Source organism: Oryx dammah, unplaced genomic scaffold, assembly GCF_014754425.2.
Source record: "Oryx dammah isolate SB20612 unplaced genomic scaffold, SCBI_Odam_1.1 HiC_scaffold_18, whole genome shotgun sequence".
Lineage (NCBI taxonomy): Eukaryota > Metazoa > Chordata > Mammalia > Artiodactyla > Bovidae > Oryx > Oryx dammah.
In genome coordinates this window covers 47,498,907-47,517,692 of record NW_024070202.1, presented here as the reverse complement: position 1 = coordinate 47,517,692, position 18,786 = coordinate 47,498,907, and the positions used below count along the sequence as shown (strand labels likewise).

At 43.7% G+C, this 18,786-nt stretch overlaps 1 protein-coding gene and 1 pseudogene across 2 annotated transcripts in view; one reads left to right on the top strand and one right to left on the bottom strand.

Moving 5' to 3' along the window:
• Positions 1-18,786, bottom strand: part of CDHR3 (cadherin related family member 3) — a 73,670-nt gene that overhangs the window by 52,258 nt on the left and 2,626 nt on the right. For both annotated transcript variants that reach the window (XM_040260813.1, XM_040260814.1), the window contains exon 2: positions 2,361-2,563. In XM_040260813.1, the coding sequence (XP_040116747.1) occupies positions 2,361-2,563 (203 nt within the window). The remainder of the gene's footprint in view (positions 1-2,360; positions 2,564-18,786) is intronic.
• LOC120878238 lies at positions 17,496-18,240 on the top strand (annotated as a pseudogene).

Sequence of the window (18,786 nt, the reverse complement as noted above, 5' to 3'; positions counted from 1 at the left end):
GGTACCAGGATTGGGACCAAATGCTGAACATTTGAGCCCAGATCAGTGGAATGGCTAAAAAATTCTCCATTTGTAGAGGTCAAGAACAGGATGGAATTCCTCCTTGACTGACAGCCGTGTTTGAATCACATGTGATGTGGGGAGGGGATATATGAGAGTGAAAGATTTGGATACTTATCCAAACAGTAATAGCTGTGCGTGGCAATTGGAGGGGACAGAGCCTGAGACTGGTAGTAGGAAGACCTGAGTCAAGTTCTTATTTCATCCTTTCTGGCTCTGTGATATCAGAAAGATCAGTTAACCTTGATGTCTCATTGCGATCTTATTTATAAAATAGGGATTTACAACTTTAATAGTGATAATATCAGTGTTAGTAGTAACAATTAAGAGATCAGGATGTGAATGTGCTTTGAAACCTCTGCCAATCTGAAATAGTTTGGTCATCCTCATCATTAAAGGCAATAGACTGCAAGAAGCTGAGAATGAGGGCTCTCAAGGGGAAATAACCCAAACATCTGTCAACTGATGAACAAATAGACAAAATGTGGTATATCCATATAGTGGAGTATCATTCAGTCATTTCAAGGGAATGAAATACTGATCCATGCTACAATGTGTGTGACCTTTGAAACTTTATGCTTAAGTGAAAGAAGCCAGTCATTAAAAAAAATACAATATGATTCAATTCATATGAAGGGACAGAATGGGCAAATCCATTAAGACAGAAAGTAGGTTAGTGGTTATCAGGGCCTGGGGGGATAGGAGACAGGGGAGTGACTACTAATGGATTTGGGGTTTCATTTTGGGGGATGAAAATGTTCTAAAACTGGATTGTGGTGATGGTGTGTGAATAGAGTAAAAATGACTGAACTGTATACTTTCAATGGGTGAATTACATGCTATGTATATTATATCTCAATAGAGCTGTTTTAAAAAAAATAGAGCTCTAAAGCCAGACTGCCTGCCTTCCAGTGTCAGCACAGCAATAGCTGTGCAACACAGGGCAAGTTATTTCACCTCTACTAAATTTTTCCTCATTTCCCCTATCGGTACAAAGGGGACAATCACACAAATAAAATCACTGGATTGTTGTGAATATTACAAAAGAACACATGTCAAGTGCTTTCCGCAGTGTCCAGCGTATACTATGTGCTCTGTAAGTGTAAGCAACTGGCAAGGCTTAGAGGCACAGATGAGCAACCACTGTTAAAGATGAACCAGATGTCAAGGGAGCAGGTCTGCAGGCAGGGAAGTCACAGGAACGGTAGCTGGGCCCCAGGAATGTGCACTGGATGCTGAGGCGGAGGTTGCCTGAATGTGTGCTCCTTGCGTGCCAGAGGGCCCACCCCTGGGGTGAGGAGAACACAAGATGCTGGGCTCTGGCCCCCAAGTCCATGGGCTCCACAGTGTGTTCTGAGGCCCAGATATGCACCCTTTTTGAAAGTTCCCTTAGTGACTCTAATCATCACCTGGGTTTAAGAACATCTCGTATGTTTCTCAGAGAGGCAACCAAGCTCAGACCAAGCAAGCCCACTGGGTACCCCTAGAACCCAGAACAATGGCAGGTGGGAGCTGGGGCAGGGCTGATGATGACTGTAGGAGGTTCCTGTGCCCACTGAGGAATGAGGTAGACATGGGAGAGAATGCACTCCAACGGGGTCCAGACACCTACACCCTAAAGACACCCTTAGAAGGCCTTTGAGGTTGTCAGTGGAAAACATGCAATCAGCAGGTTCATCCTGCCTAAGGAGAAGTGACAACTTTTGGAAAGACCAGATGACAAACTAGAAAACAGAGCCACAGTGGCATAGCTCTTGAATGTGATTGACTGGATCTGAATTGTCCAAGAAGAAACATTCATGCAGTATGGCTAGACATCCAGACTTATATTTTTATTAAGGGTGTGTTCTTCCATATGCAATATCTTCTTATAAATTTCCTACTGAAAAATCACAGAATCATAGAAAAGAAGAATCACCGGGTACTAGTTCATCAGGGTCTGGTTTCTAAGGAGATAATTACACAAACTATTCCACCCAGGAATTCGGCTACCATTGGCACTCCTAACACCTGTTATCATATGAGGGTGATTGGCAATAAGAAATGAGCCTTTTATTTGTAACAAATTGGACATACTGTTCATTTGGACTGGATTAAATGGAGGGAAAAAGGTCCAAAACCTACAGAGGCATCTAGCACAGAATGCTCTAGAATGCCCCGAACAGAATGTCCAGATCTCACAAGAGGGAAGATTAAAGCAGGAAAAGAGGAAGAAATGACCACTGATCCAGAATTCCACCCATACCATCTTCAGGGCCCCTCTTTGTGAGCAGCTCCCTTGGGAATAAGACAGTGCTTACCTCAAAGTCAGTGTCCGACAGCCAGTTCACCCTGAAGGCCCGAGTGAGGGGACTGGAGTTGATTATCAGGGGAAACCCTGGGACCACAGGTGACAGTGATGCTGATAATTTCACAGAAAACATGTGCACTGAAGTCTCAGGTGGAGAATTCTCTGCCACTTTGCTCATAGCGGGTAAGTGGATTAGCTGTAGTGCCTGTCCGCCTGCAGATATAAAAAGGATGCAAAACCACATTAGCACAAAGCCTTGTGCTGAAAACAAGGACTTAGCAGCTTGGTTTGTGGCTTCAACTCGTAGCTCAGGGCGAAGCTGGAACCCGGTCACTCTCCAAGAATGAAGATTCTTGCCAAGAGCTGGAAATGGAATGTGAGATCTTCTTGGAGCCAAGAAAACAACCACCACTATACAACCATGAAATCTGCTTCTGACATTCTGGAAATAAAGCTTCTGTTTTTCCAATTACCTCTCTGCTTCCTTTTGTATTTCTCCCAACTTTTGTAGAGAGGCAGGGAGAAGGAAACGTGAAATTTTAGAACATGACACCCCCTTGAAGGACCCAGTCTGGCCACAGCATCCTCTGTCTTACAAAGGCTAGGGAAACTTCAAGAGTTTATTTTCCTTCTCTGTGTCAGTGTTAGATAAAGAGAACATTGATAATGGGGTGTGCTTGACTGGAGAACTCCAAAATCACACCTCTCCCCATATCCCTAAGTATAATCTCATGGACAATGACTTGTTATCATTAGATGCTGAGGGCATCATGTACAGCCTTGATCGGGACATTGTGCTCAATAGAGTAACTCCTGTTTCAAAGAGAAGGAAGTGAGAGACTCAGGGCAAGCCTGTGAATTTCCTTGGGTTGCACTACAGACAGGGAATTTTATGATGTCAGAGAAAATGTGTTATTTTTTGCTACCAGGAAAGCTTTGGGATGGTCTAAGTTGTCTTTGACACTCTAGAGGATTCTGCCAGCACAGAGGAGAGGAGTGGGCTGTGATCTTTATGCTTCTATAACAACACTACTGTAGGGGCTGAATAGTGCCCCCTCCTCCAATTCATGTCTACCCAGAACCTCAGAATGTACCTTATCTGCAAATAGAGTCTTTGTAGATGGAATTATCTACATCTAGTTAATTATCTATCTAATTATTATCTAATTATCTAGTTAAGAGGAGGTCTTGCTGGATTAGAGTGAGCCCCAAATCTAGTAACCAGTGTCCTTATAAGAACAGGACAGGACACAAAGACACACACAGAAGGAAGAAGCATCATTAGGACAGAGGTAGAAACCATAGCACCAGGACCCAGGGACCCCACAGAGACTGAGACAGAACTGTTTGAGCATCTCCTGTGGAGGTGCGGGTCAGCAGTGGACTACCACAGGGGCAGGGGCTCTGGGTGGGGCAGACTTGGGTTGGCATAAGCCCTCCTGGAGGAGGTCACCAATAACCCCACCATAGCGCTGCCAGAACTTAGCAGGACTGGGAAATAGACTCTTGGAGGACACAAACAGAACCTTGTGCACCAGGACCCAGGAGAAAGGAGCAGTGACCCCACAGGAGACTGACCCAGGCTTGCCTGTGGGTGTCCAGGCATCTCCAGCGGAGGCGTGAGTCGGTGGTGGCCTGCTGCAGGGTTGGGGGCACTGAGTGCAGCAGTACACGCATGGGACCTTTTGAAGGAGGTCACCATTATCTTCATTAACTCCACCGTAGTTCTGCCCCCAGGTAAATAGCAGAGAGGGAACACAGCTCCACCCATCAATAGAAAACTGGATTAAAGACATGAACAGTATGAAAAGGCAAAATGATAGGATACTGAAAGAAGAACTCCCCAGGTCAGTAGGTGCCCAATATGCTACTGGAGATCAGTGGAGAAATAACTCTAGAAAGAATGAAGGGATGGAGCCAAAGCAAAAACAATACCCAGCTGTGGATGTGACTGGTGATAGAAGCAAGGTCCGATGCTGTGAAGAGCAATATTGCATAGGAACCTGGAATGTCAGATCCATGAATCAAGGCAAATTGGAAGTGGTCAAACAAGAAATGGCAAGAGTGAACGTTGACATTCTAGGAATCAGCGAACTAAAATGGACTGGAATGGCTGAATTTAACTCAGATGACCATTATATCTACTACTGTGGGCAAGAATCCCTCAGAAGAAATGGAGTGCCATCATGGTCAACAAAAGAGTCTGAAATGCAGTACTTGGATGCAATCTCAAAAATGACAGAATGATCTCTGTTCATTTCCAAGGCAAACCATTCAATATCACGGTAATCCAAGTCTATGCCCCGACCAGTAATGCTGAAGAAACTGAAAATGAATGGTTCTATGAAGACCCACAAGACCTTTTTAGAACTAACACCTAAAAAAGATGTCATTTTCATTATAGGGGACTGGAATGCAAAAGTAGAAAGTCAAGAAACACCTGGAGTAACAAGCAAATTTGGCCTTGGAGTACAGAATGAAGCAGGGCAAAGACTAATAGAGTTTTGCCAAGAAAATGCACTGGTCATAGCAAACACCCTCTTCCAACAACACAAGAGAAGACTCTACACATGGACATCACCAGATGGTCAACACCAAAATCAGATTGATTATATTCTTTGCAGCCAAAGATGGAGAAGCTCTATACAGTCAACAAAAACAAGACCGGGAGCTGACTGTGGCTCAGATCATGAACTCCTTATTACCAAATTCAGACTTAAATTGAAGAAAGTAGGGAAAACCGCTAGACCATTCAGGTATGACCTGAATCAAATCCCTTATGATTATACAGTGGAAGTGAGAAGTAGATTTAAGGGCCTAGATCTGATAGATAGAGTGCTTGATGAACTATACAATGAGGTTCGTGACATTGTACAGGAGACAGGGATCAAGACCATCCCCATGGAAAAGAAATGCAAAAAAGCAAAATGGCTGTCTGGGGAGGCCTTACAGATAGCTGTGCAAAGAAGAGAAGTGAAAAACAAAGGAGAAAAGGAAAGATATAAGCATCTGAATGCAGAGTTCCAGAGAATAGCAAGAAGAGATAAGAAAGCCTTCTTCAGTGATCAATGCAAAGAAATAGAGCAAAAGAACAGAATGGGAAAGATTAGAGATCTCTTCAAGAAAATTAGAGATACCAAGGGAACATTTCATGCAAAGATGGGCTCGATAAAGGACAGAAATGGTATGGACCTAACAGAAGCAGAAGATATTAAGAAGAAGTGGCAAGAATACACAGAAGAACTGTACAAAAAAGATCTTCACGACCCGGATAATCATGATGGTGTGATCACTCACCTAGAGCCAGACATCCTGGAATGTGAAGTCAAGTGGGCCTTAGGAAGCATCACTATGAACAAAGCTAGTGGAGGTGATGGAATTCCAGTTGAGCTATTTCAAATCCTGAAAGATGATGCTATGAAAGTGCTGCACTCATTATGCCAGCAAATTTGGAAAACTCAGCAGTGGCCACAGGACTGGAAAAGGTCAGTTTTCATTCCAATCCCAAAGAAAGGCAATGCCAAGGAATGTTCAAACTACTGCACAATTGCACTCATCTCACATGCTAGTAAAGTAATGCTCAAAATTCTCCAACCCAGGCTTCAGCAATACATGAAGCATGAACTTCCAGATGTTCAAGCTGGTTTTAGAAAAGGCAGAGGAACCAGAGATCAAATTGCCAACATCTGCTAGATCATGGAAAAAGGAAGAGAGTTCCAGAAAAACATCTACTTCTTCTTTATTGACTATGCCAAAGCCTTTGACTGTGTGGATCACAATAAACTGTGGAAAATTCTGAAAGAGATGGGAATACCAGACCACCTGACCTGCCTCTTGAGAAATCTGTATGCAGGTCAGGAAGCAACAGTTAGAACTGGACATGGAACAACAGACTAGTTCCGAATAGGAAAAGGAGTACGTCAAGGCTGTATATTGTCACCCTGCTTATTTAACTTCTATGCAGAGTACATCATGAGAAACGCTGGACTGGAAGAAACACAAGCTGGAATCAAGATTGCCGGGAGAATTATCAATAACCTCAGTTATGCAGATGACACCACCCTTATGGCAGAAAGTGAAGAGGAACTAAAAAGCCTCTTGATGAAAGTGAAAGAGGAGAGTGAAAAGGTTGGCTTAAAGGTCAACATTCAGAAAACGAAGATCATGGCATCTGGTCCCATCACTTCATGGCAAATAGATGGGGAAACAGTGGAAACAGTGTCAGACTTTAATTTTTTGGGCTCCAAAATCACTGCAGATGGTGACTGCAGCCATGAAATTAAAAGACGCTTACTCCTTGGAAGAAAAGTTATGACCAACCTAGGTAGCATATTCAAAAGCAAAGACGTTACTTTGCCGACTAAGGTCCGTCTAGTCAAGGCTATGGTTTTTCCAGTAGTCATGTATGGATGTGAGAGTTGGACTGTGAAGAAAACTGAGTGCTGAAGAATTGATGCTTTTGAACTGTGGTGTTGGAGAAGACTCTTGAGAGTCCCTTGGACTGCAAGGAAATCCAACCAGTCCATTCTGAAGGAGATCAGCCCTGGGATTTCTTTGGAAGGAATGATGCTAAAGCTGAAACTCTGGTACTTTGGCCACCTCATGTGAAGAGTTGACTCATTGGAAAGGACTTTGATGCTGGGAGGGATTGGGGGCAGGAGGAGAAGGGGACGACAGAAGATGAGATGGCTGGATGGCATCACTCACTCGATGGATGTGAGTCTGAGTGAACTCCGGGAGTTGGTGATGAACAGGGAGGCCTGGCGTGCTGCGATTCATGGGGTCGCAAAGAGTCGGACACGACTGAGCGACTGAACTGAACTGAACTGAACTGAGCATGGCCCCACCCATCAGAAATAGACCTAGTTTCACCCTAAGTCAGTCTGTCCCATCAGGAAGCTTCCATAAGCCTCTTGTCCTTCTCCATCAGAGGGCAGACAGACTGAAAACTACAATCACAGAAAACTATCCAATCTAATCCCATGGACCACAGCCTTGTCTAACTCAGTGACACTATGAGCCATGCCATGTAGGGCCCCCCAAGACGGATGGTCATGGCAGAGAGTTCTGACAAAACATGGTCCACTGGAGAAGGGAATGGCAAACCACTTTAGTATTCTTGCCTTGAGAACAGTATGAAAAGGCGAAAAAAACAGGACACTGAAATATGAACTCCCATCTGGGTCGATAGTACCCAATATGCTACTGAAGATCAGTGGAGAAATAACTCCAGAAAGAATGAAGAGACAGAGCCAAAGCAAAAAGAACATCCAGTTATGGATGTGACAGGTGATGGAAGCAAGGTCCAATGCTGTAAAGAGCAATATTGCATAGGAACCTGGAATGTTAGGTCCATGAATCAAGGCAAATTGGAAGTGGTCAAACAGGAGAAGGCAAGAGTGAACATCAATGTTTTAGGAATCAGCGAACTAAGATGGACCAGAATGGGTGAATTTAACTCAGATGACCATCATAATGTGGGCAAGAATCCCTTAGAAGAAATGGAGTAGCCATCCTAGTCAACAAAAGAGTCCAAAGTGCAGTACTTGGATGCAGTCTCAAAAATGACAAAATGATCTGTTTCCAAGGCATATCATTCAATATCACAGTAATCCAAGTCTCTGCCCCAGCCAGTAATGCTAAAGAAGCTGAAGTTGAATCGTTCTATGAAGACCTACAAGACCTTCTAGAACTAACACCTAAAAAAGATGTCCTTTTCATTATAGGGGACTGGAATGCAAAAGTAGGAAGTCAAGAAACACCTGGAGTAACAGGCAAATTTGGCCTTGGAGTACAGAATGAAGCAGGGCAAAGGCTAACAAAGTTTTGCCAAGAGAACACATTAATCATAGCAGACACTCTCTTCCAACAACACAAGAGAAGACTCTACACATGGACATCACCAGATGGTCAACACCGAAATCAGATTGATTATATTCTTTGCAGCCAAAGATGGAGAAGCTCTATACAGTCAGCAAAAACAAGACCGTGATCTGACTGTGGCTCAGATTATGAACTTTTTTCCAAATTCAGACTTAAATTGAAGAAAGTAAGGAAAACCACTAGACCACTCAGGTATGATATAAATCAAATCGCTTATGATGAACAGTACAAGTGAGAAATAGATTCAAAGGACTAGATCTGATAGAGTGCCTGATGAACTATGGACGGAGGTTTGTGACATTGTACAGGAGACAGGGAGCAAGACCATCCCTAAGAAAAAGAAATGAAAGAAAGCAAAATGGCTGTCTGAGGAGGCCTTACAAATAGCTGTGAAAAGGAGACAAGCCAAAGCAAAGGAGAAAAGGAACGATATACCTATTTGAATGCAAAGTTCCAAGGAATAGCAAGGAGAGATAAGAAAGCCTTTCTCAGTGATCAGTGCAAAGAAATAGAGAAAAACAACGGAATGGGAAAGACTAGAGATCTCTTCAAGGAAATTAAAGATACCAAGGGAACATTTCATGCAAAGATGGGCTCAATAAAGGGCAGAAATGGTATGGACCTAACAGAAGCAGAAGATATTAAGAAGAGGTGGCAAGAATACACAGAAGAACTGTACAAAAAAGATCTTCACCACCCAGATAATCATGATGGTGTGATCACTCACCTAGAGCCAGACATCCTGGAATGTGAAGTCAAGTGGGCCTTAGGAAGCATCACAACAAACAAAGCTAGTGGAGGTGATGGAATTCCAGTTGAACTAATTCAAATCCTGAAAGATGATGCTGTGAAAGTGCTGCACTCAATATGCCAGCAAATGTGGAAAACTCAGCAGTGGCCACAGGACTGGAAAAGGTCAGTTTTCATTCCAATCCCAAAGAAAGGCAATGCAAAAGAATGCTCAAACTACCTTACAATTGCACTCATCTCACATGCTAGTAAAGTAATGCTCAAAATTCTCCAAGCCAGGCTAAAGCAATACATGAACTGTGAACTTCCAGATGTTCAAGCTAGTTTTAGAAAAGGTAGAGAAACCAGAGATCAAATTGCCAATATCCATTGGATCATGGAAAAAGCAAGAGAGTTCCAGAAAAACATCTACTTCTTCTTTATTGACTATGCCAAAGCCTTTGACTGTGTGGATCACAACAAACTGTGGAAAATTCTGAGAGAGATGGGAATACCAGACCACCTGACCTGCCTCTTGAGAAATCTGTATGCAGGTCAGGAAACAACAGCTAAAACTGGACATGAAACAACAGACTGGTTCCAAATTGGGAAAGAAGTACGTCAAGGCTGTATATTGTCACCCTGCTTATTTAACTCACGTGCAGAGTACATCATGAGAAATACTGTACTGGATGAAGCACAAGCTGGAATCAAGATTGCCAGGAGAAATATCAATAACCTCAGATATGCAGATGACACCACCCTTATGGCAGAAAGTGAAGAGGAACTAAAGAGCCTCTTGATGAAAGTGAAAGGGGAGAGTGAAAAAGTTGGCTCAAAGCTCAACATTCAGAAAACGAAGATCATGGCCTCCGGTCCCATCACTTCATGGCAAATACATAGGGAAACAGTGACTGACTTTATTTTGGGGGGCTCCAAGATCACTGCAGATGGTGACTGCAGCCATGAAATTAAAAGACGCTTACTCCTTGGAAGAAAAGTTATGACCAACCTAGACAGCATATTAAAAAGCAGACATTACTTTGCCAATGAAGGTCCATCTAGTCAAGGCTATGGTTTTTCTAGCAGTCATGTATGTGAGAGTTGGACTATAAAGAAAGCTGAATGCCGAAGAATTGATGCTTTTGAACTGTGGTGTTGGAGAAAACTCTTGAGAGTCCTTTGGACAGCATGGAGATCCAACCAGTCCATCCTAGAGGAAATCAGTCCTGAATATTCATTGGAAGGACTGATGCTGAAGCTGAAACTCCAGTAATTTGGCCGCCTGATGCGGAGAGCTGACTCATTTGAAAAGACCCTGGTGCTGGGAAAGATCGAGGGCAGGAGGAGAAGGATCGACAGAGGATGAGATGGCTGGATGGCATCACCGACTCAATGGACATGAGTTTGAGTAAACTCCAGGAGTTTGTGATAGATAGGGAGGCCTGGCGTGCTGCAGTGCATAGGGTCACAAAAAGTCGGACGTGACTGAGTGACAACTGAACTGAACTGAGAAACCATAGTGATGCAGCTACAAACCAAGGCATAGCAAACAACCCCTAGAAGTCAGGATGCAGGTGTGGAGAAGCATCTCTCTCAGAGACTCTAGAAGGAACCAACCCTGTTGATACCTTGATTTCAGATTTCTGCGTTCCTGAATTGTGAGAGAATAAATTTCTGCTGAGTTAAGATATTCAGTTTCTGGTAATTTGTTATAGCAGCCCTAAGAAACTGATACAATTGCCACTTACTCGGTGTTCCAAATAAATGCATTCTGTAAAATGCTTTCCCTCATTTATTCCTTAACACAATCCTTTTGGATAAACATTAGTGTCATTATTTTACAGATGAGGAAACTGAGCTGAAGCACACACAGTGAATAATAAGTAACAAAGTCAAAATTTACACCAAGGTCACCTTCTCAGTCAGCTTCCAACCGTGGCCACCATTAACCATTGGGGACAAAGTCCCTAGAATGGCAGGAGGTACAGGCAGGACAGATCTACAGGGTGGAAAGATCTGAAAAGTGCAGAATTTCTAGAAACAAACAAGTCATGGGAAAACATTGGCTTTTATAGGAGAATGCTTTTACTTCAAATTTGAGGGAGGGGAGGCAGAGGAGCAGGTGGAAATGCAGGAAAAATTGAAATATAAACACATCCATTGATACAAGCATTCCTAAATCTAAAATCATCTGATTTCATTTAGAGAGTAAAATGCATTATGCATAAGTTAGTTTTTGCTGACAGAATTATCTGGTTTTATGGACAAGGACTGTGCAAGGACTCAGAAATATCAAAATAGCTGAGGTTTAGGGTGATGTGAATACAAATGGATTTTTTTAATCTATTAAAATTGACTTTAATATTATAGCATTCTTGTGATTAAAAAAAAAAAAAACCCAGCAGCAATATAGTATGTCTAGAGTATTTAGAGGCAAAAATTTCCCCAAAATAGTTTTTAAAAATGAGCAAAATAATTGCTATGGTGGGTTGGGTTTTGTGTGTATAATCCCCTCAGGCCTTCTTTTCCCAGCATTGGAGTCTCCAGCACACCGCCCTGCCCAGCCAAGTTGTTCACAGGACTGTTCCCTTTCGGCTCAGCAGGGCAAGACAGTCACGAGCAAACAGAAAGACTGGCAATTTGTTTCCAAGGACCCCACCTGATCTTGCTGCAGTGATTTGTGCCTCTCTGACCAAGGAAAGAGGCTTCTATGTATGTTTAAGCAAAGATGTAACTCATTAGATTTTTCTCATGAACAGCCCAGGTTAGGGCTTCCCTGGTGGCTCAGTGGTAAAGAATCCTTTTGCCGGTGCAGGAGACACAGGTTCAATCCCTGATCCAGGAAGATCCCACATGCCATGGGAGCACCTAAGCCTGTGCACCACACCTATTGAGCCTGTGCTCTGGAGTCCAGGGACCACAGCTACTGAAGTCCGGGTGCCCAAGAGCCTGTGCTCTGCAACAAGAGAAGCCCCAGCAATGAGAAGACCGCACGCTGCAACTAGAGAACAGCCCCTGCTCGCTGCAACTAGACAAAAACCTGTGCGGCAACAAAAGCCCAGCACAGTCAAAAATAAATAAAATTTGGGAAAAAAATTGGCAAGCTTTCTCTGTAAAGAGCTTGATAATAAATATTTTAAAAAGAGAGAGAGAGAATAGCCCAGGGTAAGGTAGCTCACAGCCCAAAGGAACAGACTAAAACTAGTAACCACTCACGTTCACTGAGTACCTATGCACCGGGCATCGTGCTAAGTATGCCTGATTTCATCTGCTCTAACCATGGTCCCTGGAAGTAGGCATCACTGCCACCACTTCACACCCCTGAGACTACACACCCAGTAAGTGGCCACGAGGGCCCTGGTTCATGCATCTGGGTCTGTAGATAGCAGACTGCGTGTCTCTACTATAGGCTTTTGATCCATGCTTGTCAGATGACCCTGCACGTGAGATGAGTTGTGGATATTCTATAACCTGGTAACACCATAGCAAGATGGTGCTGGGGCCGGTAAGAGATTGGACTCTCTACCCAGAGGTTAGATTAGGGTGATGTGACATGTAAGAGGCCTTTTAGGGGAACAGCATAAGGAACAGGGCTGGAGTATTAGCTTGGTACAGTCTCACCAATGAGAGGCTTGCTAAGCCCTACTCAGAGGTTCACACAACCTCAACCTCAACAGGAAGATTACTGCAGCCACCAACCTTACTGTGGTAAACTGGAGAGATTGCTTACCAAATATCCCCAGTAGATAGCCTCTACTTTGCTTTGTGGGTAGTATATCCCTTGATCTTATTGCATTAATCATAACTTCAATAATTTCTGAGTTTGAGAGGCTAATTCTAGAGAAGAACCAGTCTTCCAAGCCACAGCATCTGACTCCAGGGGCAGGGCTCCTTTTCATGGTTCCATGCTGCCTCCTTACACTTACAGGGCTTGCCCTGGTCTGCCTTGAGTGGTCCCACTTCCTCATGGTGGTGAGGGAAGTACTGGGGAGGGAAAAGCGGATCTATCCAGTGACCTCAGGCACTTTGTGTTGGAAACTGTCTGGATAAAGCCAGACTGTGTCTGTGAATATTTCTGTGGACATTCTTGCTGGATCTGTTCTGCTCTTCTACTGGTGGTCTTTCCTCCCAGGAAAAGGTTATGTGTGCCAGAGTGGTGTAGCTGAATTCTAATAACTTTGAGGCAGACACTCCAGGGACATTGATAAGGCAAGTGGCCAAGCTGGGATCTCCCAAGTCTTAGTCCAACAACCAATTCCTCCAGTTTCTTTGCTATTAAAAGCAGTGGTAACAGTATTAATAGTAATAACTAGTGGCAAGGGTCCACACTCTAAAAATAGAGCAATTAATATGGTATGGAATTCACCAAATATTCAATTTGTTCATTCTACAGATAAGTTTAAGGGACGTGTCCAAAGGCACTCTGCTAATCAGGCCTTCCCCGGCAGAGGGAAGGCCAGGAACCAGGGGCCATCTCTCCCTAAGACATGACGCACTTTCCTTCCAAACTTTCTCTGGTGGTCTGAGTGCTGGAGATCAGGAAAGAGGCTTTAATAGAATTTGACTTACACATGCATCTTAATTAAGAAGCAAATTAGAATTGCTTGATGGGTACACTTTGAAAAAGAAAAGGCACACAAAATGACTATCAGTCACTGAGTCCACTGAAACATCTAGCCTATGGCCAAGAGCTTCAATGGATGGTGGGTTTGCTTGTTTCCAAATAAGCGAAATCACTGCCTTGCCAGAAAGGGTCCAAGGAGGCCCCCTCCCTGGAGCCCGTGTTGGGATAATGAAGGCCTCTGTAGCCGCCGTTCCAGGGGAGGAAGCTGGCCACCTGGGTCTCTGACACCAAAGGTGATGAGGTGGCTCAGGAAGTGTGGGGACAGTCCTTCTTCTCCCTCAGGGGATGTAGCTGCTGTCTGACTTACTACTCTGTTTTCAGTACACAGGGCAGTACTCATCTGAGGCTGTCGCTCAATACATGCCTCTTTCTTCTGGTAACTAATCAAATCGTAGCAAAAGAATCCAGAGGAATGTTGTGAAAGGGGCAAGAGAATTGGAGTCAGAGCCAATCTGAGTTTTGCTGCTACGTGACTGTGTGGCCTTGGGCTGGTCCCTCAAGTTCTTTGGGCCTTTTGTCCACTCTGTCTCTCAGGGATGTGGGGCTACACTGGAGTGGCCATTAAACATTTCCAGTTGTTCAATTGTTCAAGGAGATGCACAGGACCCAAATGAGAATGCTTCCACATCCACAGTTGATTACAGAAAATGGAGACAGTATAGCAGTTACATTAAAGTAAGGATGTGCATCCCAGCTGAATGCTGCCTCATAGCAAGAGGACGGGAGAGGCCCAGAGCCAGCAGGCTCCTGCTATCTTCTTTCCCTAAGGCCATAGCTAAGTGCACTTGCTCAGACCAGAAACCACCATCACTGATACCTTGGAAACAGTGAATCCAAATTAGAGTCTCTGCTGGAACTGTTTGTATTGAGTATTTCGCTGGTCCTATAGGCACCATCCTGTTACATAACTAGCCCCAACAGCAGAACCCTCTGATGGGCTCACCAAGACCAGGGGCAAATCGTCAATCTCACCCTCATCAATGAACATTGCTTTTAGGCTGGGGCAGACCATCCACAACCTCTAGGGACCCATGGTTACAATGCAGTGCTATTAGTCAGCAGCCTCCTTGCCTTGAACGAGAGTTAGCTGTGTGCAGGAACTTTAGCAAAGCCACTTAGACTAATTCCAGTCCTACTAGAATTCACTCTCATGGGTACCATATAAGAAAACACATATGTTCAGTACACTATAAAACATTGTAGAATGTTGTTGTTTTAGCATATGCAACATCTTCCTGTGTCTTTCATTTTCACAATGTTATTCCTTCCTGGATGGGATGCTCACCCACCCACTTTGGGGGGCTCATTCACGCCCCCCAAAGGCTAATGGAAGGTAGGACACAGAAGAAAAGGTGGTGAGACTTCTAATGATTCTGTAAATGACACTAGGTCATCATTAGCAAGAGAGGGAGGTGTTTGTCTTGGAGCATCACTCTGGTTCAGGCCTGAGAAGGGCGGGTTTCTTGCCAACATCTAATTCTGTGGAGATGGAAAAGCAGACAGATTCCAGTAACTTGAGTGTTTCAGCAGGAGTGAGGGAAAGACAACCAGGTTCCCTTGGAAAAGGAAGAGGAAAGTGGGGCTGAGAGGAGAGATGGCCTTTGCTTTTCTGAGGTTGTCTTAATAGGAAAGAGACATGGTAGAAAAGAGGAAACTTTTTGTAACATTCTTTGGATCCCATATATAGGATTGATCACCCACAGAAAGACTTTCTGGAAATGGACTACATCTTCCTGCCTTTTCAAATGATGAGAGCATTAAGAAGGATGTACACCTGGTCCTCAAGGAGTGTAAGACACTGAGCCTTGGGCCTCTTTTGATTTCCTGACTCACCTAGCTGGGGGCCAGGCCCAGATGGTAGACTTGTGGATCACCCTAGAGAGATCAAGATGACCTCACATTTGGTGCTCAGTGGACAAAACTCAGGTCAACGAGCCTGATACCTTTTTTGAGTTCAAGTGGATCTTCTAACTACCAAGGAGAGCCTTCTCTCATTAAACACCCTGGCATTTTTCATTTCTGTGAGACGCAGACAAAAGCTAGTTCCCTGGAGACTTTCTCAAAGTGGAGACAGCCTCAGTGTGCAGTGGATTTAAACATACTGAGGGGCCTTTGCTAAGTCCTCCATCTCCCAGGAGTGACACGTGTTTTTTGGTACTGATGGAGCCAGAGATTGTTTCACCCCAACTCTTTCTTGTGCTATGGCTGAGAGTCTTGTGGAGTTTATGTTTTTTAAAGGCCTTGCTTTCTAAGTTGTTACTGGAAAGGGACACTTTAGCATCCCGAAGAGAAAATATTTTCTTTCCCTCATCTTAATAGGAGGTGAAAAAGACAGACGCCAATCTCAATGCCAATATTAAGCAGGCAGAGGATCTGAATTTCTGCATTTGGGGGATATCAGTAAATGCGGAAGGAAAAAAACAGGCCCCCAAAGGGATAATGATCAACAACAACAAAAATCTATTAGATACCCTGTGTGTGTTGGTACTCAGAGACCACAGAGGAATAAGGAATATGAAACCTGTTATTGTAGGGCTGGCATTCCAGTTGAGGATTCCAGGACAGACACATAATGGATGAATTATAACTCCTGCTACTTTCCATTGAGCACTTATTCTGTGTTCAGTTCAGTCGCTCAGTCGTGTCCGACTTTTTGCGACCCCATGAACCACAGCACGCCAGGCATCCCTGTCCATCACCAACTGCTGGAGTCTACCGAAACCCATGTCCATTGAGTCGGTGATGCCATCCAATCATCTCATCCTCTGTCGTCCCCTTCTCCTTCCTTCAATCTTTCCCAGCATCAGGGTCTTTTCAAAATGAGTCAGCTCTTTGCAGCAGGTGGCCAGAGTATTGGAATTTCAGCTTCAACATCAGTCTTTCCAATGAATGCCCAGGACTGATCTCCTTTTGGGTGGACTGGTTGGATCTCCTTGCAGTCCAAGGGACTCTCAAGAGTCTTCTCCAACACCACAGTTCAAAAACATCAATTCTTCCATGCTCAGTTTTCTTTACAGTCCCACTCTCACCCTTGGCACCCATTCCATGTGCAGGCAAGAGGAGCTCCAGGGTACAACAGAAAGAGCACCCACTAAAAGCTAGGGCAATCTGTGAAGGCTCTGTGGAGGAGGTGGGACTTGCCTGGACCTGGAGGATACACACCAGTTAGACCAAATGAGAGGAACAGAATACTGGAAAGTGTTACTTTGTCTGTGATTACTTTGGTGATGCCTGTTTCCAATCTGCTAAAGGCAGGTACTGTGACTGCCCCCCTTCCCCAATCCTCTGTGACCCTGGTGTTTTTGAGATCAAGGGTAAGGAGCAGGTTTTCAGACTCACCTAAGAAAGTAACAGAGGAGCAGTCTGCATCACAGCAGACCTTCCAAAAAAATTGTATTTGACATGTGGCAAAAAAAGTGCAGTGCAGTGTGTGGTCTTTTGGAGGGAGAGGGCTTAGAATATGGTTTTTATTTTAAAATCTCAAGTATTTCTTGTAGATTTTTGTGATATGTTTCTTTCACACATCTGATGAGAAGATTCCAAATGATTATGTTTCAGTATGAGATCTGGGTTTTTCTAACCTCACTTTTCCCCTAATGACAATAAATGTCACCTCTTAACTCAAATGATTATGGTCCTAAAAGCCTATATTTCTGGGAAAATCTCCAATGTTTAATTCAAGTAAGAGTCTGAGCAGCTCAAGGCCCAACTTCACACTCACAGTTCCTCCTGCCCTCTAAAAGTTCAAATATTATTAGGAGAACTGTGATTTATTTATCTATTAACAGAACAAAGGGGAAAAATCAAATAGTCTTATTTATAGGTCTTGAGAAAAAAATTTGATTTAAAAATCCATTTTGGGCTCAGTCAGACGGGCGCAGAGATGCTTCTGGAAGTAACATCGTGATGGCTGCCCAAGGAGAACCCCAAGTTCAGTTCAAATTTGTATTGGTTGATGATGGTGGTACTGGAAAAACTACATTCATGAAATGTCATCTGACTGGTGAATTTGAGAAGAAGTATGCAGCTACCTTGAATGTTGAGGTCCATCCTCTTGTGTTCCATACCAACAGAGGACTGATTAAGTTCAATGTATGGTATACAGCTGGTCAGGAGAAATTTGGTGGACTGAGAGATGGCTATTATATACAAGCTCAGTGTGCCATTATAATGTTTGATGTAACAGCAGAGTTACTTACAAGAATGTGCCTAACTGGCATAGAGATCTGGTACAAGTGTGTGAGAACATCCTGATTGTGTTGTGGGGCAACAAAGTGGATATTAAGGACAGAAAGGTTAAGGCAAAGTCAACTGTCTTCCACCAAAAGAAGAATCTTCAGTACTATGACATTTCTGCCAAAAGTAGCTACAACTTTGAAAAGCCCTTCCTCTGGCTTGCTAGAAAACTGATTGGAGACCCTAACCTGGAGTTTGTCGCCATGCCTGCTCTTGCCACGCCAGAGGTGGTCATGAACCCAGCCTTGGCAGCACAGTATGAGCCGATTTAGAGGTTACTCAGACAACTTCTCTCCCGGACGGAGATGATGACCTGAGAGAAAGTGAAGCTGGGGCCCAGAGTCGGAAGTCTAGTTTTATAGGCAACTGTCCTGTGACGTCAGTGGTGCAGCGTGTTTGCCACTTTACTACATAGCTAAGCAGAACACGTGCTTAATCTTTGGATGCTGAAGGAGATGCATGGGCTTTGGAGTGAATGTGGCAGTTTAAAAAAAAACAACCTTCATTTTTTGGACCCGCATATTTAGGTGTTTTGGAACACAGTTGTTTCCTCCCTGAGTTTCAAATATAAGACTGCTCTAGTCACATGACAGTATTGAGAGGTGGAAGCTTGTTTGTTACTGTCATTCCCATTCTTTTCGTTTAAAATCAGCATGAAGTTGTATTTCAAATATCTAAGCAAGTGAATTCATCTTTTGTTTAACTGAGCGTTTTAAAACCACTAACAGGGAAAGTTGTGCCATGTTACTACCTGAATTGCCTTTGCTTTTACCACTTAATTTGAAGTCAATTAGGTTAAATGCTCCTAACTTTCTGTATACTTGAATTATTTCACACAAATGTAATGACAAGTCAACAGTATTGTATTTGATAAGTTGTTCAGTTCAGTTCAGTTGCTCAGTCGTGTCCGACTCTTTGCGACCCCATGAATCGCAGCACGCCAGACGTCCCTGTCCATCAC